At 40.4% G+C, this 23,881-nt stretch overlaps 1 protein-coding gene across 1 annotated transcript in view; it reads right to left on the reverse strand.

Annotated features, from left to right (window-relative positions):
• The window catches only part of CFAP206 (cilia and flagella associated protein 206), a 31,060-nt gene extending 17,103 nt beyond the window's left edge, over positions 1–13,957 (reverse strand). The window contains exons 1-6 of the mRNA XM_060030611.1: positions 13,845–13,957; positions 11,647–11,730; positions 8,667–8,757; positions 6,081–6,269; positions 5,138–5,296; positions 3,850–4,058 (exon numbers count right to left, since the gene is read on the reverse strand). Of these exons, the coding sequence (XP_059886594.1) occupies positions 3,850–4,058; positions 5,138–5,296; positions 6,081–6,269; positions 8,667–8,757; positions 11,647–11,730; positions 13,845–13,952 (840 nt within the window). The 5' untranslated portion in view covers positions 13,953–13,957. The remainder of the gene's footprint in view (positions 1–3,849; positions 4,059–5,137; positions 5,297–6,080; positions 6,270–8,666; positions 8,758–11,646; positions 11,731–13,844) is intronic.
• Positions 13,958–23,881: the final 9,924 nt, after the last annotated feature.

The raw sequence follows: 23,881 nt of genomic DNA on the forward strand, positions 1-23,881 counted from the left end.
CATATTAAAACACATGGTTCTCTTACATGGCTGGATTGCAAGCTGAAATAGTCTTTTTTCCCCTCCAGTAGAACAGCATTTTTACCTGAAAGAACTGGCAGACAAACTATGGTTTTTGAGCCTTAGCTATTGGAAGATATTTTCTTGAGAGTGAATGAAATAAGTCTGTCACTTCAGGAAAACGATAGTTTTTGTTACCAATGATAAAATTCACATCTTGAAAAGCCTGTATCTGCCACCACGAACTTGACAGCATCCTAACACAAAGATACTTCTAATGAGATTGTTGGAGAAAAAAAAAAAGAATAAAGTCGCTTCAACTTTCTTATCATAATGCAGTCCAAAAAATGCTTGGAGAAAGCATGTGAACCTAGCATTCTTCTTCCTCTCCCTCACTTTTTAATTTATAAGTTTTTCATACTTTCTTCCATGGACATTTTTCAACAAGTCTAAAACAAGCACAAATTCCACCTAACTGATATCTTACTTAAATTATCAGAAAAATCAAGAAGTCCTGTATAATCTATGCCCTGAAAGGGCCCTGCAGACAGAGCTTGGGGGGAGGAAGTGTACGAAAGTCTTGACTTACATATTTTAAGAAATGTTGTGTGTCAGGCGACATTTACTTGCACGATAACAATAAGTGGTTTTCTCTCTATGGTGACTGCCCTGCTCTTCAAAAGCCCACAGAGGATGGAATTCTGTTCTCTCAGCTAAGACAGTCAACAAGACTGCAATCACCCCTTCCTTTTCTCTTCCAGAGTATTTGATTTGCTCACTGCAGCAGATAAAGTCCTGATCAAAAAACAATAACTCACTATCTTACCCAAACTATAACTGGATTTTTCAAATGTCTACGTAAACTGAATGTAGCATTGGCAAAAGAAAAATTTTGCATCAAAATCAATGCTTCCAAAAAGCATATTGATATCTGTTCAAATAATGTGACTTTAAAAAAGAGTATTCATAGATTTCATACCCAGGAAAAGGTTTCAGCTAGACATAAACTGACGTATTTTATAACCTAGTGATAATACTGATTAAACTGTATCCATTCTGTAACAATTAACCTTAACTGTTAACTAAGGTAGATTGATGGGGGAGGTTGGATAGCTAAAAACTATCATATCCTTGTCAGCCATAAAAAAGAATGAAATTTTGCCATCTGTAACAGCATGGATGGACTTAGAAGGTATCATGCTTAGTGAAATAAGTCAGACAGAGAAAGACAAGTACTGTATGTTGCCACTTATACGCGGAATCTACAAAATAAAACAAAGTAGTGAATATTAAAAAAAGAAGCAGACTCACAGATATAGAGAAAAAATGAGTGGTTACCATTGGAAAGAGGGGAGGGGGGAAGGGCATGATAAGCGTAGGGGATTAAGAGGTACAAACTACTATGTATAAAATAAATAAACTACAAGGATATATTGTACAGCACAGGGAACGTAGACAATATTCTATAATAACTATAAATGAAGTATAATCTATAAAATTTTGAATGACTACGTCGTACACCTGAAACTAATACAACATTGTAAATCAAGTATATCTCAACAAAAACAACAACAATAAAAAGAAACACTGATTAACCAGCAAAAAAGTCAGAAGGTTAAGAAAACTCATCCTGACCCTGACTGAAAGGAGTATGAGACAGTCATAAAGAGTGTTAAGATCAGAATGTGAACTTTCTAATAACACGAGCAACAGAGGGCTTGGAAATGAGATATTGTTTAGAAAAATAAGAGGTCTTCAGCTTGTGCCCCTACTGAGATGAAATCAGAGCTGTTCTGCTAATGCCCCGATGATGATGATGGTAATAAACACTGTCATCATCATCATCATCATCATCTGTTTACTGAGCTCTCACTGTCTGCAAGCACTGTTCTACCTTATTTACCTAGTGGAGACTATCAATGACCCCTTTTTACAAACGTGGGAACTAAGGCACAGAGAGGTCAAGCAACTTGGTCAAGGACACAGATTTCGTTAAGTGGCAAAGTCGGGATTAGAACCCACGCAGTCTGGCTGCAGGACCCACACTTATCACTTCTACACTCTAAACCGTCCCTCTAGCTCTGAGAGTAAGAACTCCAATGAGAATATAAGACTGTCAGTTAGTTGGCTGAATATGTTTCATGAGTGAAAGCTGTGAGAAAATGCTACATAATGAACAATGTCCTCTACAACATCCTTACAGAATGTGTGACAGTTTCCCAAAGTTCTTTCTTATAATATCCCTTCTGGACATAAATCACAAAAGTAAATGTGAGATTCTGCTCCTGTGGACCTGTATGCACTCAAGATAAACTGACCGTGAAATCCTCTTAGTATCTTACTAGTTACATAAGGCTGCTAGCCACAAGTCAGTGTTAGGGGAACATGTACCCTAAAGAATGATTTGGTTTCAAATGGTTGATTTAGAGTCCTCCCTTCTGAAGGCAATTAGATAGTAGGTCAGCTATGAGGACCACTCCTATTTTGTTGCAATGCAGTCATGTCTTCTGGATGTGATCTTTCTATTCTCTGTAGCAGAGGTAAGGAGAGAAGACAGATTGAGTGCAGCCAAAAGTGGTAGTGAGTCATTAAGACACAAGTGAAAATGAAGAGAGGGCAGAATACAGCTTGTTCTATCCCTCAAGACATTAGTATTCACTTGTACAAAAGACAGTTCCACTGTTTCTGTGGTCTTATGGTGTTTGGAAAATAGAGGCTGTGTGAAGGTAAACAGTGACCAGGGGGATGGATGTGCTAATTAATTCAGTAGGAGAATACTTTCACAATATGTATGTATATCAGATCATCACACTGTACACTTTAAATATCCTACAACTTTGTCAATTATACCTCAACACAGCTAGGGGAAAAAAACAGAAACAAAACAGTAACTGGTGGAAACATAGCTTGCTGCCATGACATAGTTAACGAACTGTGTTCCCTGGAATCTTAGGGTGGCTTGGGGATGCTCCTTGGTGAAAAGGTCCTCCAATCCTTTCATCTAGATACTTGCTTTATACTTTTAGGATTTTGAATAAGGTTCCATCTGAAACGGCTCTGCTGCTTTAAAAAGAAGTTTAAAATCACTACTTCATATTTTCCAGCTCTCTGGGGATAGTGCTTGGCTTGTTCATTAGATCTAAAAACACCAGAAATAAAAATCTTTTCTACCAATTTTTACAATTAGAACAAATAATTACATAAAAGTTCTTTGAGTGCCAACAACCTGCCAAACTATATGTTAGACACTTGCTCTGAATGAAGGCAAACAATGCAGCATTGCTTATATATATATACACATACCTGCTTAACTACGGCAACCATGCAACAATCATATTACCGAGGAACAAAGAGAATCAACTACCCAAAATCCATTCCTGCCAACACATCTTCATTAATATCAACATCCAACTTTCCCATTTCTATTTTAGTTCTTGATCCTACAGATGCGATATATACTGAGCAGTTATTAAGGTTGCCTTCTTTATCAACGACCTGGTTCTATCTTTTGTTTTCACCCCATAATATATAAAGAGATGGCAATAAATAACAAGGTCCTACTGTATAGCACAGGAACTATATTCAATATCCTATGATACACCATAATAGAAAAGAATACAAAAGAAGAATGTGTGTGTTATGTGTATATATATATATATATATCTCAATCACTTTGCTGTACAGCAGAAATTAACACAATATTGTAAATCAACTCTACTTAAAAAAAAAATCTTTGTCTAACCAGTGGGTTTTTAAAAATTAAATTAAATATTTAATTCAAAGCAAAGAATATATATACAAAGAGGCTGAATTCTGTGGGAAAGACCAGCTCTTATGAGATTAACTCACCAAAATGATCTGAAGGAAGAACTCATATTGTCGCACGTTATATAGTGCTTCTTTTAACATATAGGGCTGAAGTTCTTGACTCAAGAGTGGGTTCTCTGCTACTTTCTCGAGGATGGCTGTGTAGCGGTATGCCTGGTCCTGGACCACCTCAAGTTGGGAATCAACATGCTGAGTGGTGGCTGGGATTGCTTCCTGTAGAATAGCTGGCACTGGTTTGAGAGGTATAATAAGAGAGACATGAGGCAATCTAAAAAGATTCAGAAGAAAAAGCCTAGAAAGTGGTCATATTTAAACATTAGGTTGAGTTAGTTTTTTTCCTCAACCAAATTAACAATAAGGAGGCATATTCAAAAAACAAGAAGACATTACCAGAATAATAAGCAAAAGTTAAAGCAGATCAGCTTTTGCTACTAAAATATAGGAGATGCTAAAGAATAGACAGGCGTTGGTGTCATGTGCTGTATTAACTATGTGCCTCTAGAAAGGCCCCTGTATCTCTCCTTCTGTGTACCTTCTTTACTACTGGTAAAAAAGAAAATAGAAGTGTACCACTTAAGAAACTCACTGGGATACTGGGATACTGAAAAATAACAGAATTGTCTAGCAAGACAGGAAACTTTATGAAGGATGGGAATTGACTTTTTAGAACAGTTTTTAAATTGCAAAAAAAACTACCTTATTGTACTAGATCAGTGATCTGGTAAAAAGACACTAACACCTTCTCAGTGGGCCTATGTGTGTACCAAATGCATAAGGAAGTTACTTCTACTGGTAGGTCTTTGAGCAAATATTTCAATGAGTACTTTCAAACTTACAGATAATGAATGCATTAAGTATATAACAGCATAGTAGAGGCTCTTGAATTTACAGACTTGCAGATATCTCCTCTTGGACCATTTCATTCCATTAACCACATCAACAATGGTTTGCTTTTCAGGGTGATTTTTATTTTTTAAATCACTGAACTTTATTCCCTTTTGGTTATTTGACTTGGAGTAAAGAACACAAAGCCCCACTGACCTGGGGAGGCTGGCCTCCAGAAGCCCCTCTCAATCCTTTTACTGATTCATGCTCCCATACTAGCTTCATGGTACATAAAATTTAAGGTCTTGCCCCAATAAAATGAAAAATTGCTATACATTATGAACAGTAGCTGTACCTAAGGGATGGTCAAAACTGCAAACCTTAAATCTAAGAATGCCAGTGGTGTACTGTGAATTATTCTCCTCTGTTCCCATTAAATTTTAAACTTACCTAACCTATAGAATTAACTTAATGATATACCTACAGTCATCAATGCCTTCTCCTCCCTTTCCACAGTCTCGGTTAAATAAACGAATTCCAGTAACAATCATGGTGAGCTCTTTCAGCTGGCGTTCTCTGTCCTTCTTAGAAAGAGTTAGAAATGTCCCAAGCTCAGCCTGAGGAAAAACACTCTGTAGGGCAGCTAAAACAGACCAAATAAAGACCACAAAATGGTAAGTAAAGATATCAGAACGTTAAAAACAAGTTCCTTTCAGCAGAAAGTTAAGGGGCTTGTCTTTATAGAGGTACTTAGATGATTCTTTAAATGTCTGATACCTGCTTCCAGAATACATGGCAAATTTAGCATTTATCAAGAAAGCTGAGCTACTGAAAATAATGCCATTGCCTCACGTCTATTTTCATAATTAAGCATCCATCAGTAATTTTTTGGCAATGGGCATTAAAACAAGCTTCCTAATTAGGGCTCTGAGTAGAAAAAAAATGATGCTTTAAAATAATTATGGAAGAAAGCCGTGGGAAGATTAGAGATATTGCCTATTCCTTATCTTAAAGTACGAAAGTGGGCGAGTATTTCCTGAGGATAAAACAGTGCCATTTCCCATCATCCATCCTAGGTGACAGACTCAACGTCTTTCATCAGTAGGAAATCTCCTCTCCCAGCAGTCCCCGTTCCCCAATCAGCCTGGTTAATCATACTGCCAATGTTTCTGTAGTGAAACATTGTAATAGGCCCCTAGGTACCTACAGCTCTAAGAAGATTAACAATATTCACTTCCCAAAAGTGCTACTTGAGTTTTAGTGTTGATACACTGTGTAAAAAAAATCTGGAGTAAATTTTAACCTCTTATTTGTGCTAATTTTTTTCATATAAAAGAAGAAAACTTCAATCTTCAATACTTATAATTCAACATATTTTATAAGATATTATGTTCATGGATGGAATGGAAATGGTGTATATTTTTTACCTGTTGCCTCTCTGACAATCTTGATGTCTGTTGGGGACCCCAGCCCAGAGCGCAGTAACACGTAGCTGACAATCTTGCGGTAGAGGCTTTCCAGCTCTTCTCGAACACATGCTCGACTATCTGTAATTTCTCTGCTAACAGAGCTTAATCTAGACTCTATGACCCGGTGATGTTCTTCGAGAAATTCCTCTAAAATTGGCAAAGGACAATGTTCCGTATATTGATACTTAGAATTCTTCTCACATAAGAAAATAGGACCAGGGGCTTCCCTGGTGGCGCAGTGCTTAAGAATCCACCTGCTAATGCAGGGGACACAGGTTTGAACCCTGGTCCAGGAAGATCCCACATACGGCAGAGCAACTAAGCCCATGTGCCACAACTACTGAGCCTGCACTCTAGAGCCCACGAGTCACAACTACTGAGCCCACATGCCACAGCTACTGAAGCCCATGCTCCACAACAAGAGAAGCCACGGCAATGAGAAGCCCACGCACCACAAGGAAGAGAAGCCCCCGCCCGCCGCAACTAGAGAAAGCCTGCATGCAGCAACGAAGACCAAACACAGCCAAAATAATAATAATAAATAAAATTTTTTAAAAAAGAAAATAGGACCAGAGGAAAAAATGGCTTGGTATGGCAATTCTACTGCATGAAAACAAGTATTTTCGTAAGATGTAGTAAGCAAAAATGAACAGTGGCCAGCAAGTAACCTCAAGACAAAAATCTAGTGGGAAAGATTTACTACCGCGATTTAAATGGCATGCTTTATCAAAACACGTAAGCCTTTAAACAGACAATCCAAACGTAATAGCAGATAGGGCTAAAACCTTCTATTTAAGCAGAAAGTACACAAGACAATTTATAATATATATTATAAACACATACAGTATAAATATTGTACTATCTATACTCTCTAGGTAAGTAGGTGTAGTATACCGTACGTAAACACATCTAAAATAAATATCCATATAGGTAGTACAAATATTCCTCTTCAATTATGTGTACTTCTATTTTAGTTCTAGATAAATTTCCTTTGAATATCATTACTGTAATATGATGTTGCATCAAGAATGGTATCCCTCTCCCTTCTTCCTGTAATACAGTGAGGTTTAGGCTTAATCGTGGAAGGAGCCGCAGTTCACCAGCACTATAATTCTTGCAACTAAGTCAATAAGACACCCTATAACAAGGGCAATAATTAACATATCAACCATGCCCAGTTCATAGCTATAATCTTACCACAAAAACAACTCAAACTTTGAAAGTAAGAAAAATCTAAATTACATCATCAATTCCACTATTATTTATTGTTCTAAAATATTATTACTGATCAAAAAAGCAAGATATATGATTTTACACATGTAGCATAACTGAAAGGTTAATTCAGAGAGGGAAAAAAAGACAACAAAAATCACCAAATGGTTAATAATGATTGAATTACAGTGGGGCAGAGGCAATGTAGTCTACAGAGAAATTTCATTTCCTTTTTTCTCTTCTTTCCAGTTTATTTTTATTTTTTATTTTTTTATTTTTTGCAGTACGCGGGCCTCTCACTGTTGTGGCCTCTCCCGTTGCGGAGCACAGGCTCCGGACGCACAAGCTCAGTGGCCATGGCTTACGGGCCCAGCCGCTCCGCAGTATGTGGGATCTTCCCAGACCGGGGCACGAACCCGTGTCCCCTGCATCGGCAGGCAGACTCTCAACCACTGTGCCACCAGGGAAGCCCTCCAGTTTATTTTTGATGTATGTAAGAAACTATTTACATAAGGAAATATGTTCTAAGCTTAAATTTCTCACCAGTCACTTCATTTTTGGGTAAGTTACATAATTTAGGTAAGCATTATACGATAATAATATAAACCAGGAAAAATAAAATCAGCAAATTAAAAAATTTTAACTTCAGTGAGCTGGTTGCTTTAACTTAAGTTATTATGTATTAGTGGTATAATAGTCAAAACACAATAGACTTGGAAACTTCTGACACTCACAAAGGCCATTGGTGTTCTTCTCATTTAGCATCTCCAACATTATTACATTCTTCAAAGTTGGAAAAAATTTCAAAAGATAAACGAAAAAGTTAAATTGTTCTTGGTCAACCAAATGAAGCCCTTGAGAAATGGAATATTGCCTGCCATCTCAGTAAACAAAGGATGTCACAGTCATCAGCACTTGCAGCCCCCCAGTGTGAGCTGGTGAGCCCTGAGGGAACTCTGGAAGGAAAGAATACCTGCCATCTAGCAGCCATCAGACTGCAGCCACTCCCCACAGTGAGCCCTGAGGAAACTCAGGATGTGAAAACACAGGATACTGGCTCCAGATAGCTGAGGTCCATATCAGTGAGCCCAGACTCTTGCATCTTCTCATACAAAGAAAAGTCCTAATTTCCTTAATTTGGGATATCAGTTCCCTTTAATTAACAATACTGTTTTGACATTAGACTAGCTTGAAGTCCTAAAATTTCCCGCTGAATAAAACATAACAATCAACTTTTAGGTTGTGAACATTTTTTAAGTCAACACCCTTATTACCTGAAATACAATATGAATCTTCTTTAAAAGGGTATCAAAATCGGTAGATATATGTTACCTCGACTTGTATAATTCATATCAAAATAGACTTGCATCTTAATGGTGTCCAGGGAAGGATTTTTACTGTCCAATAGCCGAGTCACACAAAGCTAAAAAAGAAAATCACATACATGCTTCCAGTTATATTTTCTGAAAAAATCAGAAGTGTTTTCCAAAGTTATGCTCAAAATCAAAGAGCAACATCAAAGCCATTATTTCTGATATTTATCTACCAATGACCATTTTTATTATGTTTTTTCTCATTGAGGACTTTACGCTTTATAGTTTACTTAACCAACAACATTTATTAAGTAATAAGCTACTCCCCCTGAGTTAACCAATATTACCATACCCAAGTAACTAATAGTCTAGTTGGAGGCAAGGAACTTGACCTTTTGCTTAGTCTCTGCAGCCTGAATGTGGGTGAATGTGCCATGATGCTTATGCTCCTGTCTACAGCTCTTCCTGAGTCCCTTTATTACTGTTTTGGTTTTGTTTTTGTTTATTGTTTGTTTGTTTTATTTATTTTTGGCTGTGTTTGGTCTTCGTTGCTGCACGCGGGCTTTCTCTAGTTGTGGCGAGCGGGGGCTACTCTTACTTTTCTGGTGATAAGGCTTCTCGTTGCAGTGGCTTCTCTTGTTGTGGAGCACGGGCTCTAGGCGTGTGGGCTTCAGTAGTTGTGGCACATGAGCTTCAGTAGTTGTGGCACATGGGCTCAGTAGTTGTGGCTCACGGGCTTTAGAGCGCAGGCTCAGTAGTTGTGGCGCACGGACTTATTTGCTCCGCGGCATGTGGGATCTTCCTGGACCAGGGCTCGAACCCGTGTCCCCTGCATTGGCAGGAGGGTTCTTAACCACTGCACCACCAGGGAAGTCCCCTCATTACTGTTTATCTGAGCCTAACACTCTTTTTTGCTGATGATGGAGGTCATGTGCATTTTATAAAACGCTGCTGCGGCTACACCCCCTGCTCACAGACTTTCTCTGGCTCTACCTTCTGTTTCAAAATTTCTTCCTCTGGTCCATCTTCTCCTGTTTTTCCCCAAACATAGATGGCTCATCCCTTCTCTGCTTTGCCTTTAGAATAGAGGATCACCTGAATTTTTCTTTTCTTCTCTCTTCTGCACCCCCCAAGCCCAGTCTTCCCCCATCTCACCTGTTAGACTTATATTATGTCTGTACCCAGCAGGCACATCAACACCAACCGTCAACCCAACTCCCAGGCCACCAACCCTCCTTTACTGGGAGGAGGAAGAGGGGAAAGCAGGAGTGAGGATGGAACATTATCTTTAGGGGACCCATGCACCTGGACCCCTCCAGGTGGAGAAGTGGCGTTCCAAGCACAGACTTTACAAATGCACAGACTAGCTCATCAACATGATTTTTAATTGAGAAAAAAGAAAACAATTTTATCACTTGAATTATTATATAAATTGACAGTTAATGTACCTGTCATATTAAAAGTATATTGAGCACAGGGAACTATATTCAATAACCTGGCATAAACCATAATGGAAAAGAATATAAAAAAGAATGTATATAAGTGTATAACTGAGTCACTTTGCTGTACAGCAGAAATTAACACAACATTGTAAATCAACTATACTTCAATAAAAAAATAAATTTAAAGAAAAAGTATATTGAGCTTGATTCTTTCCAACTTGGTTGAGTTGGAGGGAGAAAAAAAAAACAAAACTCTTCTTGAGCCATGAAAAGGAGAAAAACATTTTCTGCCCCTCCTTGATTCTCCTCCACGGCTGTCCAATCAAATTTCTGAATAACCATCAGTCATTTCCCCTATCGCTAAAAACAGGCCTTATACCACATTCTCAGATTCAGCACAGAAAGACCCAGCTCTCAGCTGCCTTAGAGAATCATGGAGTCTCTTCTGCACAGTTATTGTAACAACATATTCCCCAGCTCCAAGCTTCCAAAGCTCTTCCTGACCCTCCAGCATCTGCAGACAGACCTGCACTCCACTATGTGAACTGCTGGCTGTGCGAGAAGATGGAGATGATGAAAATTTTCTCTGCCATTTGTCTGAGCTCAGAAAATATCACGTACAAGTCTGGGAAAGCTTGTTTCAAGTCTTTTGTGTGAAGGAGGGAATTAAAATCATTAAGCCCAGGAAGAAAAAGATAAATGTTGAAATTTTAGGAAATACATTGAGGAATATCTAGAAAATAAATATTTAAGCATCTAAACCCAGTGAGTCAAACTTAAAACATATGAAAAAATTAACAATGTCTAAAGTTCCTGCCCTCTTTAGTTCTTAAAATTGCTTTTCAGGCACACCTACTTGATTCTAACGATGAATTCTTTGCTCTGGGTTCAATTTTCCCCTTAGAATTGAAAAACACAAATTACATTGTATCAATAATTATATGAATCTTAATTTAGTACTATAATTTTACAGTATATGACAAGTCAGTTAATAATGTTCTCAATGTAACATTAGATTAATAACAAGATGTCTCTGAAATACTGTGGCAGACACTGCTACCTGCCAGTATCCATACTCCTCCTTCCTTACTAACAAAGCCCCAGTTTGGATTAAGGCAAAGACTTGGTCAGCTAAAAAAGCAAAGAAAAAACAAATCAATATCCCAGGCTCACTTGCAGTATCATTCTAGTCAATAAATGCAAACAGATGGGAGGGATTCTGGGAAAGCCTGTTATTTTCCAAAAAGAAAGTGACAGACCCAACTGCACACACATTTTGACCTTTGTCCTCTTACCTTATGCCTGCCTAGAGGTGGGAGAGCTATCTTGTGACCCTGGGGTGAAAACACATGCATGATGGTGACCCAGGAAGTCAGGAAAAATAGCCTATGTACCTCTAGACTTCGTTTTATGAGAAAAAAATAAAACTCTCATTTGTCTGCACCACGATTTGGTGGGGTTTTCTTTCACGGAGCTGAAGGCAATATTGACCAACACAAATACTACATTTAGAATGGCAAGTAATAATTTAAATTTTGAGAACTGCTGGATAATCACCTTTACAAGTTTCTGCACGTCGCCTTTCACGAGAGTTCTATCCGTGTTAAAGCCATTACTTGGGTCCAGGACAACAGCTTTCACCTGAGAGTAGGAAAGAGTCCATTCAATTTATTTCATGTTACTACAAAATTAGTTTAACAATTTTCCATTTTTTAGGTAACTTTCTCTTGACTACCCAGCTGTTGATTATTCAGCTGATTTTCTTATAACCATTAGAGGCTGAAGAAAGGGAACAATAAGCATCAAATCTGAACATGGTGTTAGAAAAAGGACATGGAGAAACAGGTTGAAAGCAATGGCTAGATTTTACATTGGGAAACTGAATATATTTATCGTATTTTTTATTGTGTATTGTTAAAACAAAAGCAAGAGTAGAGAGACTGAGGCAGGAGACAGATGGGCTCCAGGCTAGGCATTTACCCCTAGCCTCCTATTTACATTTCATAGGGCAGCAAAAAGTGGGCTTCAGGCCAGACACTTACAGCTAGTCTCCTGTTTGCATTTCCTGAGACAGGAGTTAGATGGGCTCCAGGTTAGACATTTAAGATCAGTCTCCTATTTACTCTCCGAAATGGAAGCTACCACAGGGACAGGGTAAATAGCCAAGTTTTGTCTCTTGGGGATGCCTTAAGATAACAGTCATGGTGAGAACAAAGAGGGGCACAAACTTGTTTGAGTAAAGGATCAAGGGATCTCTGCTTCCCTCCCACCCCACCCTTGGGGCAAGGGAGTCACTAGGCGTTCACAGAAAGTCTCCTTGGGGCGTCAAAAGTCAGGAGACAGGGCTTCCCTGGTGGTGCAGTGGTTGAAAGTTCGCCTGCCGATGCAGGGGATGAGGGTTCGTGCCCCGGTCTGGGAAGATCCCACATGCCGTGGAGCAGCTGGGCCCGTGAGCCATGGCCGCTGGGCCTGCACGTCCGGAGCCTGTGCTCCGCAATGGGAGAGGCCACTAGCAGTGAGAGGCCCGCGTACCGGAAAAAAAAAAAAAAAAAAAAAAAAAGTCAGGGCACAATGCCAGGCCACAATGAGTCTTGCTTCTCCCAGATGCCTTTGCATCGAGATCCATCTTGGCTGAGAGGTGCATGCGCACCTGGGGAGAAGGTCCTGAAACAAATTAGCCAGGGGGTAAAAAGACGATTGCCAGAAGGAAGGCAAAGACCTGGAAGAACTGACCTACATAAATGATTTAACTGCCCATTTACCGCACTCCTCCTCATTAAGGAGGACGCCCACACCCTTTCTCTCCAGATGTGCATCTCTGCCCACCTTCTTTTTTTCTTTTTTAATAAATTTATTTAGTTATTTGTTTATTTTTTGCTGCATTGGGTCTTTGTTGCTGTGCACAGGCTTTTCTGTAGTTGCAGCGAGCGGGGCTACTCTTCATTGTGGTGTGTGGGCTTCTCATTGTGGTGGCTTCTCTTGTTGCAGGGCACAGGCTCTAAGCACACGGGCTCCACTAGTTGCGGCACATGGGCTCAGTAGTTGTGGCACACGGGCTTAGCTGCTCCGCAGCATGTGGGATCTTCTGGGACCAGGGCTCAAACCCGTGTCCCCTGCATTGGCAGGCAGATTCTTAACCACTGCGCCACCAGGGAAGTCCCTGCCTAGCTTCTGTCTTAACTAAACAAACTGTTTCTCTGTGTGCTCCTCCACTTGTTGTTGTGCTATGTCTCTAATAATAAACTTTCTACTTGTTTTTACAGTTTTTGCCTCCGTGAGAAATGCGTTTTCCACTGGGGGCAAGAGCCAGGGAAAAATAGCTTCTAGCCTCTAGCCCTTGCTGGTCTGGTGGCTAGGATTCCTGGTTTTCATCCAGGCTACCCAGGTTCAACTCCTGGGCAGGGAATTAAGATCTGGCTTCACGCCATCGCTCACTGCTGCCTCTCCGAGATGAAGGCAATCAGTAATTTTTACAACAGTGAACAAAAATACATCTTAAAAAAACTCCCACATAGGAAAACATTATTGATGTTTCTAAAACTTATCAAGATCTTCTAAATCAGTCTCCTAAATCGAGAACTAACATGCTTTATAGACTTAAAAATATATATTTTTGGCTAACTTGTCCAACGGTCTCAGTATGTTTTCAACGGAATAACAGTTAGGAAAACACCACAGAATTTTAAGAGGAAAATAGGCACCGCTTAAACACATTTTTTAATAAAGCAGTAATTCACAAAAATATTCATTCTTACCATAAAAGCAACCAGAGTTTCAGAAACAATCTCTCCATGGGCTGCACATTCTTGTCCTATTTCTCGAATGATATTCTTTATAACACTTTCAGCCTGAGTGGGAGGCATTCTGGCTAAATAAAAAGATTTTTTTAATTGCATTTATATACTATTTTTTCCTCTTTAGATTTCACCACTAACATATTTGTAAAGTCATATTATTTATTAACTTATTAGTATTTACGAGTATCTAGGCCCCTCCTGTTTTCATCACTTTGTTTCATATTTATAAAAATGACAGTGAGAGCAACTGGAATGCTTCAAATGATTGAAACATTCCCTCTTTATTTAAATGATGGTGGTTACCAAAAGTACATTTATAGCATGATATTTTTAAATTTAAAAAAAGGTTAAGGGCTTCCTTGGTGGCACAGTGGTTGAGAGTCCGCCTGACGATGCAGGGGATACGGGTTCGTGCCCCGGTCCGGGAGGATCCCACATGCCGCGCAGCGGCTGGGCCCGTGAGCCATGGCCGCTGAGCCTGTGTGTCTGGAGCCTGTGCTCCGCCACGGGAGAGGCCACAGCAGTGAGAGGCCCACATACCGCAAAAAAAAAAAAAAAAAAAAAAAAAGGCTAAACACTATTGGGGGCAGGGTGGAGTAGAATTAATGAGAAACCCCACTCCCATTTGTGTAGGCGGCCGAGTACAGCTTGAAAGAGGAAATGCTTATTCCACCACATTCACTAAATGACCTTTCATAATTATAATGACTCTTGGAAAACAATTCTTGCTTGGATCGTCTAAATTCTCTTCCTAGCACATCCAAGTTGGCATTTAGACTCTTGATTAAAAACATAAAAGCAAAAAATATTACAGGAGTTATGCATCACGGAAAAAAATGAACTCCTGGTTATTAATTCCATTTACTATAAACCAGGAAAAGGTGGCGGGTTTTAATGGCTATCAGGTTTTCTGATTCGTACCAGTAACTGAGCACAGGGGAAATAAGCATGTAGAGAATTAAAAAAGGCAATCCCCGGTAGATAAAGCTAACTTTCAGCGTTATTAGGGTTCAGGTAGGGTCAACAACACGTCATCTTGTCCAACAGAACCGGAGTGCCCGGTTTCCATCGTGACCCGACCCTTTCCTAGCTGAGACCTCGGGCATCTGCTTCACCTCTCTTTGAAGCGGTTTCTCATGTGAAAAATATAGATTCGACTACTACCCTCTCCCCGGAGTTGTCGCGAGGACTGAATTCTATACATTTAGTGGTTAAAATAGTGCGTGGCAGAAGGTAAGCGCTTAAAACAGCAGCTCCTAACGAGCCCGCGCTCAAACGTTAGCCTTGCGTGTGCGCGTGCGCGAGCGCCCTCGGGCGCCGGGCCCGGGCCGCTCACGACTCCCCTCAGTACCCGCCCGTGCTTGACTCTGGGAAGCCTAAACCCCCAAGTTCAGGCCGTCGGGGCGGTGCAAGCGGCCCCGAGCAGCGGTGAGCGGGCTCAGGCGCCATCGCATTACGGGTTAGAAGCCTGATCCGCGGACCTGGGTGCCTCCGGCCGGAAGTGACCGCTGTTTCCGTTCAGCGGCGGCGCCCAGAAAGGAGTCCTTACAGTTCAGCCTCAACCAGGCTAGACGGGATGCTCCAGCGGCCCAGGCTCTGTCCACGGCCCCACGCTCGCTTCCTCGCGGGGTACACCTCGGGCTCAAGGGCGCGGAGCCTCGAATGGGCTGACCTAGGCCGGAATGGAGAGCTGGAGCCGCGCCTACCCGATTCTTCCCCGGGGTCTTTGCGGGGGCCTTCTGGGCAGCTGGGCTCTCTAGGAAGCAGCGTTATAACCATGGAAACCGAACGCTAGGGCCCGAAGGGGGCGGGACCAGGATGTGGGTAGGGCCAAGGTGGGGAGGCGTGGCTGAATCCAAGCTTGAGAGTCTTTCCCGGGAGGATGGACGAGAATAACTTTATAAAACAAAGACAAACAAATACAGAGATACCCAGGGACTTCCCTGTGGTTCAATGGTTAAGAATCCGCCTTCCAACGCAGGGGACACGGGTTCGATCCCTGGTCGGGAAAGATCCCACATGCCACGGAGCAACTAAGCCTGTGTGCCACAACTACTGAGCCTGCACTCTAGAGCCCATGTGCCACAACTACTGAGCCCGTGAGGCACAACTACTGAAGCCCGTGTGCGCCTAGAGCCCATGCTCCGCAACAAGAGAAGCCACCGCAATGAGAAGCCCACGCACAGCAATGAAGAGTAGCCCCCACTCACCGCAACTAGGGAAAGCCCGTGCGCAGCAATGAAGACCCAACACAGCCAAAAAAAGCTACAGAGAGACCCAAATCCCAGGCAGAAGAAGGCAGGTTCACTACACCTCAGTGGGTTAAGGGTGTCAAACACAAGATCTCTTAAACAAGAGTATTAATTAACTTGGTAGCATGGAAACCTATTCAGCCTTTAAAAAAAGGGGATACAGTGGGGGAGGCGAGCAGATGCCAGTTCCTAGAGATGGGAAAACAGAAGGGTTGTATTCTTGAGAAATGCAGTGCATATAAAAGTATTGTTGCTGGAAATAATCAATAAACAATCCATAACAGGAACAGAAAAGAGTTTTAACTGAGGCCTACAGCCCTGGACACAGCCTTTCAAATAACTCTGAGGAATTGCTCCTGAAAAGCATGGTTTTCAACAGTTTTATATTTTGTCAGAACAAAGAATATCAAACAAGTCAGGGATGCATTCCTTCAAGGTTTCAAAAAAACAGATTAGCATGTACACAGCCAGTCAGTATGGCCTTGGCACCAGGAAGGAAGTCTTATCATTGAAGGAATACCAGCATTGGCTGCCAAGGAAAGAGCTCTAATTTTAACACAGGGTCAATGCACTTTTCTTTAATGATTAAAGCAGAGGTACAGTGTATGTTTGATAGGCCACAAACCGGCTGTTTTAGTTAGCATAAAATTCAAGTTAAATTACGTATAAGCCAGGATGACTTTCCCCATACCTCAATATGTGAACATTTCTTCCATTAGTATCTAGTTTTTAAAAAAACAAAAGAAGGATCACAGTTTAATTTCACGTCCTCTTGTTCAAAGGAAGTCAGTAATAGGATAGCCCAAGATGCCAGAAGAGAAAACTGCACGTTCTAGAAGCACATACAACCCATCCGAGTCTGGAGATGGAATAATGAGGTTTTGTCCTTTAACGGTAATGTTCGTTAGGTCCACCTACTGACATGAAAGTACGAAACAGCATTAAAATGATATTAGAAGCAGAGCATCAAACAACGAAGTTTTATTCTTAAAAAGGCTACTGCCAGTAATTTTTCTCAAATTGCAAGCAAATATACCAAATAAACTTTACTTAAGGACATTCACAAATTATTAGGAAATGAATCAACACAAAAAATACCCAAGTCATACTATAAAAGGATTATTTATCTTCCCCTTCTAGAAAATTGTTGTAGAATGTGGATGAAGCTTGTGCAAAAATAGATTTTTAGAGTAGCAAGATACATAATAGCAAAACACTGGAAATACAAACACCTGAGATTTAAGGAATGTTGATAAAGTAAAACATTAGGCAGGCATTTAAAATGTGAGTAAAAACCTGGTGTTTGTCTTATATTTTTAAAAAGCCAAATGCAAAATATATATACAGTATGACCTCAGCTATATTCATATACATAATATATAAAAAGTGTGTAAGTCAATTTACCAATATCCTTAGCAGTGTGTGGATCTAAGTTATTTATTTTATTTATTACCTTATTACTTATCTGAGTATGGGTTAGTTATTTTTATTCCTTTATACTTTTCTGAATTTCTAGATTTTCTATAATGAGTATATAGTCTTATGATCTATAAAACAAAATAGAGGAAAAAATGAGAGGACTAGCTATTCATAGAAACTGAGCCCAATTTGGAAACTGTAAATACATAAAGTAACACAACAAAAAAGAAAGTGATATAGCAAAATTTTAACAGCGGTTATATCTAGGCAATGAGAGCATGGCTGTTTTCTTCTTTACACTTTAAGATATCTACCAAAATGTGTTTCATGAGCATATATTATGTTAGAATATTAAATATTTTGGGGGACACCCCTGGTGGTCCAGTGGTTAAGACTCCATGCTTCCACTGCAGGGGGCACGGGTTCAATCCCTGGTTGGGGAACTAAGACCCTGCAGGCTGCGTGGCATGGCCAAAAAAAACAAACAAGAAAAAAGAACATTAAATATTTTTTAAGCTGGTAAGAATAATTCCATCATGTTAGGTATAATTTTAAACTAATGGGCAAATCCTAGCACAAATACTTCCTGAGTGTGTCTGATACTGCTAGTTGCCTACCTAATATACAAGTTCTTCTCCCTTACCAACACTGATTGTGTTGTAAATGACAATGTTCTATTCTGAAAGAAAAAAAAAAAGATATCTCAACAGCCCCCGCTTTCAGCTAGGGGTGACCTGTGACATGGCCCTGGCCAATGAGATGTAAGTGGAATCACTGGATGGAGAGGCAGAGAAAGGCCTTTCATATTTATGTCTATCTCCTTCCCTTTTCTTTGTACTTGAAATGAGAATGTACTGGCCGAAGTTCCAGCAGCCTTATTGTGAACATGAAGATGAGAACCACAGCTTAAGGGTGAGGAAACAAAAATCTAAAAAAGAGCCTGAGTTCCTGGTGATATCTCAGAGCAGCCGTATCAGTCTTCTTGACTGCCTACCTCCAGACTTCCCATAACATCAGAGAAAATAAACCTCTATCTCATTATTTAGGTTTTCTGCTACATTCAGCCAAATTCAATCCCTAACTGCTACCTACAATAGGTGTGACTTTGGAAGTATTATGTAGCCTTTTGTGCTACATTGAATAATTGGCCCTAATTCTTCACTCCTCCTTGCACGCACACCCTTGTTATGGACTTATGTGGAGTATCCTTCCTTGCCCTTTGAGTTTAGCTATATGACTTGCTTTGGCCAATGGGATGTATGGAAGTGACAGTGTATCAAGTTCAGAGTCAAGGCCTTAAGAGACCCCACATTTCTTCTTTCCCTCTTGAGCTTGTGTCACTGTCATGAGAAGAACATACCCTGGCTAGCTCTTGGGTCCCAGGAGAAGAATGAGAGGATATGGAGCAGAATTGCCTGAACCAGTCTTTCAATGAGATGCAGAGCTGTCCAGATGGGCCCAACCTAGGTCAGCCCAACTCCAGCCAACCTACAGATGTGTGAGAACAAATAAGCATTGTTTTAAACCACTGAGTTTTGGGGTAGCTTATTATACAATATTACTGTGATAATAGTTCATCTATAAACCTCTCAATGGTCCAAATTTCTCATTTATGAAACAAAGATAATAATAGCATCTACCTCATAGATTTGTTAGAATAAAATGAGGGAATCCTTATGAAGCACTTAACATAGTGTCTGGCATAGCTTAAGGGATCAGTACATTTTAGATATGATTATTACCTTTAACACTATTGTTGACAAAATCAATATGAAAATGTATTTCACACTCCCATGACTTATTGGACTTCCAGTCTTTGTAGAACAAGTTTTTTCTAGTTTTAACATGGCAGCAATTTAAAAAGAAACATGGAGGAACTAGAGAGCCTCCAAAAAATGATAAGAAGAATCTTGTCAGAAAGAAATGGAAGGAGTTGGATATATTTACCTTAAGAAAAACATGGCCTGAGAACTAGTCTCAGTTTTGTTAGAAGAGAAAGAGGACTTTATGTTGTTTCAGAACACCAGAGTACAAATCTACGGAACACCAGAGTACAAATCTAACTTAACATAAAACAAACAGAGTTGACCAGTTGTGATGGAAGTCATAGGAGAGAAAGTGAGCTCCATTTTACTGAATGCTTTTAACTCAAAGATAAATAGGATTATCTTCACGAAATGGCATAGACTTAATTCCTATGATTAAGTGACTTTAAGATGTCAGGGATCAGGGACTATCACACTTTTAAACAGGGGAATATATATGTGAGTGTGTGTGTGTGTGTGTGTGTGTGTGTGTATTTCCCTAAAGTCTTAAGAGCAAATGAGTTGAGCATTTTACCATGTTTACTAATTTTTGTTGAATGGTGGATGGTGTAAATGTTATCCTTGTTGACTGCCTGAATTTTGTTGTCTCCCTTCAAGGAGTGTTGAGCTTTGGGTTTTTTAGGCAGCTAAGTTATTTCTGGATCATTTTGATTCCTTTGAAAACTGTGTTTCAGCTGTACTAGGAAGAGACTAGAGTAGCCTTCACTCCAGGGGCAATTTTGCCCCACTACTAAGTAATGACTGCTCAGAGGTTTTCACTGAGGACTTCCCATTCTGACTGGTCAGAGCTCAAATGTCTGCCCATCCTCTGTGATTTCTGGGAATCATTTAGCTTGCAACTCCCTGGTTATTCTTTGATGGGCTGTGTGGATTTTCAGTCGATGTATGCACAGCCAAACATTTAGCAAAGACTCAGATTTATGGAGCTGTGCTTTTTTTTTTAAAAAAAACAACAACAACAAAAAAAAACTCTGCCCTTCAAATTCAGCTCCCTCAGCCTCTGAGAATGCTGGTCTCTGTCTCCTCAACTCAGCTAATCTCTAGTCTCTGTTTGGGTTTATTTTCCAAGTATTCTGGAAATTGCCTCCACAAAGAAAGTTAGGGAGGCATTCAACCTCATATGCTCCCTTTTTCTCAGGCATCATAGTCCTGTGCTGTCTTCCAATGTCTGAAAACAGTTGCTTTATATATTTTGTCCAGTTTTCTGGTTGTTTGTGGCAGGAAGTTCAGTTCAGTCCTTGTTATTCCATCATGGTCAGAAGTGGAACTGTGGATAATCTTGGAGAGATGATAATAGGAAACAGTCACCTAGGAGAGTAGAAAATTATGCTTAATAGAAATTTTCAGTTCATTGCTGAGAAGAATGGATATTCATCTGAAGGTTACGATCATGAATATAAAGTGAAAGCAATCTGCCAAGTTGAGTGACTTTCTTCAGACATTGCTGAGTAGCTCGGGGGCCGCCTGGGAAAAATAGATAGTTTTCCTAGTCCAGAATTGGAGTGTTGCCAGAATAGCTGTTACAATGATAGATCAGGACTTTTAAACCAGCCTCGATCAACAAAAGCAATTTAGCAGTTCTTTAGATATTGCAAAGACCTTACTAATAAAGTTTCCATTTACTAAAAGAGATATATAATGAACATTTGCAAGAGTTTACCAAGTTATTTCACAGATAATAACAAATGAGTGGTTCCTAACAACAGCATCACAAGAGCGTGAACTATCATTCATTGCATTCTACAAATTCAAGATTCAGAGAGCAAAAAAGACCAGCCTAAGATTACACAGCTACTAAGTCACAGGGCCATCTTAGTTCTACTGCTCAAATCAGTATTTCAAATTTGAAGGGAACTCTTTTAAGATTCTAAGAAAAGTTCTAGACTCCTTCCCCCAGAAAAATGCATCAGGCCCCTAATTTTACATGTAATTTCAGAGAATTCAGATTCTCTGAAACTCATGCAAGTGTCCGTAGATTAAGATTCTCGAATGCACCTGGACAGTGGTTATGTGGATGTTCACTTTATAATTATGTATTCAATAGTGCATATGTTATATTAACGTTTTCTGTATATGCTTTATTTCATAATAAAAAGAAAAGGCACAATAACGTAGAACTTCTCTACTTTGAGTTATGCTTTTTGGCTATAGATCATTAAAATGGAGCTGCATCCTGGTTTCCAAAAAATCCTCAAAAGTTAAAAAAAATCCAGATCTTGTGCTGTTCACTGTACCTCATTCTTCTTCTCCATTATTATCCATATGCTATGCAATGGTTGGCTACTTTAAAAAAAAAAAAAACACAGCCATTGTGTTAGTCTACGTAATATATGTGGTATACCGATTTTGAAAGGGAGGAAGTCATAGTCTTAGAATTAGCTGACAATTTCCTTTCCAGTTTAACTTTCCTTCTCCACAAAAATGCTTGCTAACGGAAAGGGAAGCTGAATTTTCAGGGTAATGATGAAAAAGAAACTGTGGCACAAGCAAGACAATGCAAGTCGCTCCTTACTGCAGTTTCCCTTAGAAAAAGCATGAACTATTTTCAGTCTACTTCCCACATCCTTTCAGTCAAGAAGATCACAAGATCTTTTTTTTTTTTGCGGTACGCGGGCCTCTCACTGTTGTGGCCCCTCCTCTCCCATTGCGGAGCACAAGCTCCGGACGCGCAGGCCCAGCGACCATGGCTCACAGGCCAAGCCGCTCCGCGGCATGCAGGATCCTCCCGGACCGGGGCACAAACCCGCGTCCCCTGCATCGGCAGGCGACTCCCAACCACTGCGCCATCAGGGAAGCCCATACAAGATCATTTTTTAAAAAATATTTATTTATTTATTCGATTGCATTGGGTCTTAATTGCAGCAGGCAGCCTCCTTAGTTGCGGCAGGTGGGCTCCTTAGTTGCAGCTTGCCGGCTCCTTAGTTGCGGATCACCAGCTCCTTGGTTGTGGCATGCAAACTCTTAGTTGAGGCATGCATGTGGGCTCTAGTTACCAGACCAGGGATCGAACCCGAGCCCCCTGCATTGGGAGCGCAGAGTCTTATCCACTGCGGCGCCAGGGAAGTCCCACAAGATCATTTCTTAATCAACTTCCTTAGAGAGATTCCTCTTTAGAGGTTAGTTACATGGGCACAGATATGAAGAGGCAGAAAAAAAGCAAATTTTGAGTTTCCTGACACAAAAATAGCAAGCTTCTTAAGTTCATTAGGCTGACCCTTAAAAATCTACTTTTCTTTATGATTGTCAATTACCTTTAAAAATAAGATGAGGGCTTCCCTGGTGGCGCAGTGGTTGAGAGTTCGCCTGCTGATGCAGGGGACACGGGTTCGTGCCCCGGTCCGGGAAGATCCCACATGCCGCGGAGCGGCTGGGCCCGTGAGCCATGGCCGCTGAGCCTGCGCGTCCAGAGCCTGTGCTGCACAACGGGAGAGGCCACAACAGTGAGAGGCCCGCATACCGCAAAAAAAAAAAAAAAAAAAAAAAAGATGAATGATGAGGAAAAGCATTAATTATTTTTGTTTCCCACCTTTTTCTCCATCACATGAATCAGCCAGTGGGCAAACAACAAACCGTAAGATCAGATTTTCACAACCCAGATGGGGGCAAACCTGAAACACTTACTGCAGATCCCCAAGCATGGGGTCCTGCTCTTTCATGTGCTACAAAAGAATTGAAATTACAAGAACACAAAACGAAAAAATTAAATGAGTGAATTCTATCATAATCAAAATCGAGCCTCTAAAAAAAAGTGAAGGCAATAGGTTCTTTCTTAAAGGTATTTTCTCCCCAAACCAGGTAAATGTCGTATACAGAAAAAAAAAAAAAAATTTCGTACACATAGTCCCAATAAGGAAAGCAGGATCTAAAGCATAAACACCTTTGCATTACAGCCTCTGTGGCAGTGATTCTCAACGCCGGAGAGTGAGGGATAGCATATTAGAAATACCATGGGAGCCCCCATGGTAAACTCTGGTATCTTATCTACTTACCTACTCTGTATATGCAGATAATGTTACTAGGTAGCTTTCACCCACCGACTCCCACACCCATCTCCCCAATCCTTACATTAAGAACCAAGTCTTCATTATTGCCTCTTGAATTACTTCAATTCTCTCCATTCCCACTTCTCCTGAATTTATTACAGCAACTACTTTTTGTGGGGTCTGGGCCTGGATTACTACAGCAGCCAACTAAATGAGCTCCCTGCCTCCAGTCTCGTCTCCCTCCGAATCCTTGCCTACACTAAAATGGTACTTCAAAAATGAAAATCTGATCAAGTCATTCCCCTGCCTAAAACCTTATGAAGGCTTCTCAGTGGCCTTGGGGTAAAGTCCAAACTCCTTGGCACGGCATACAAGGTGACCATGATCTGATCTCAGCTCAGCCATCCAACCTCAGCTCTCACAACTACCTCCCCTCCCCCAAGACCACACTCTTTCTACTCTCTGGCCATGTTGCATTACTTGCTGGCCTCCAGATCTTTGCACAGAGGTTACTT

This window comes from Delphinus delphis, chromosome 14 (genome assembly GCF_949987515.2).
Source record: "Delphinus delphis chromosome 14, mDelDel1.2, whole genome shotgun sequence".
Taxonomy (NCBI): domain Eukaryota; kingdom Metazoa; phylum Chordata; class Mammalia; order Artiodactyla; family Delphinidae; genus Delphinus; species Delphinus delphis.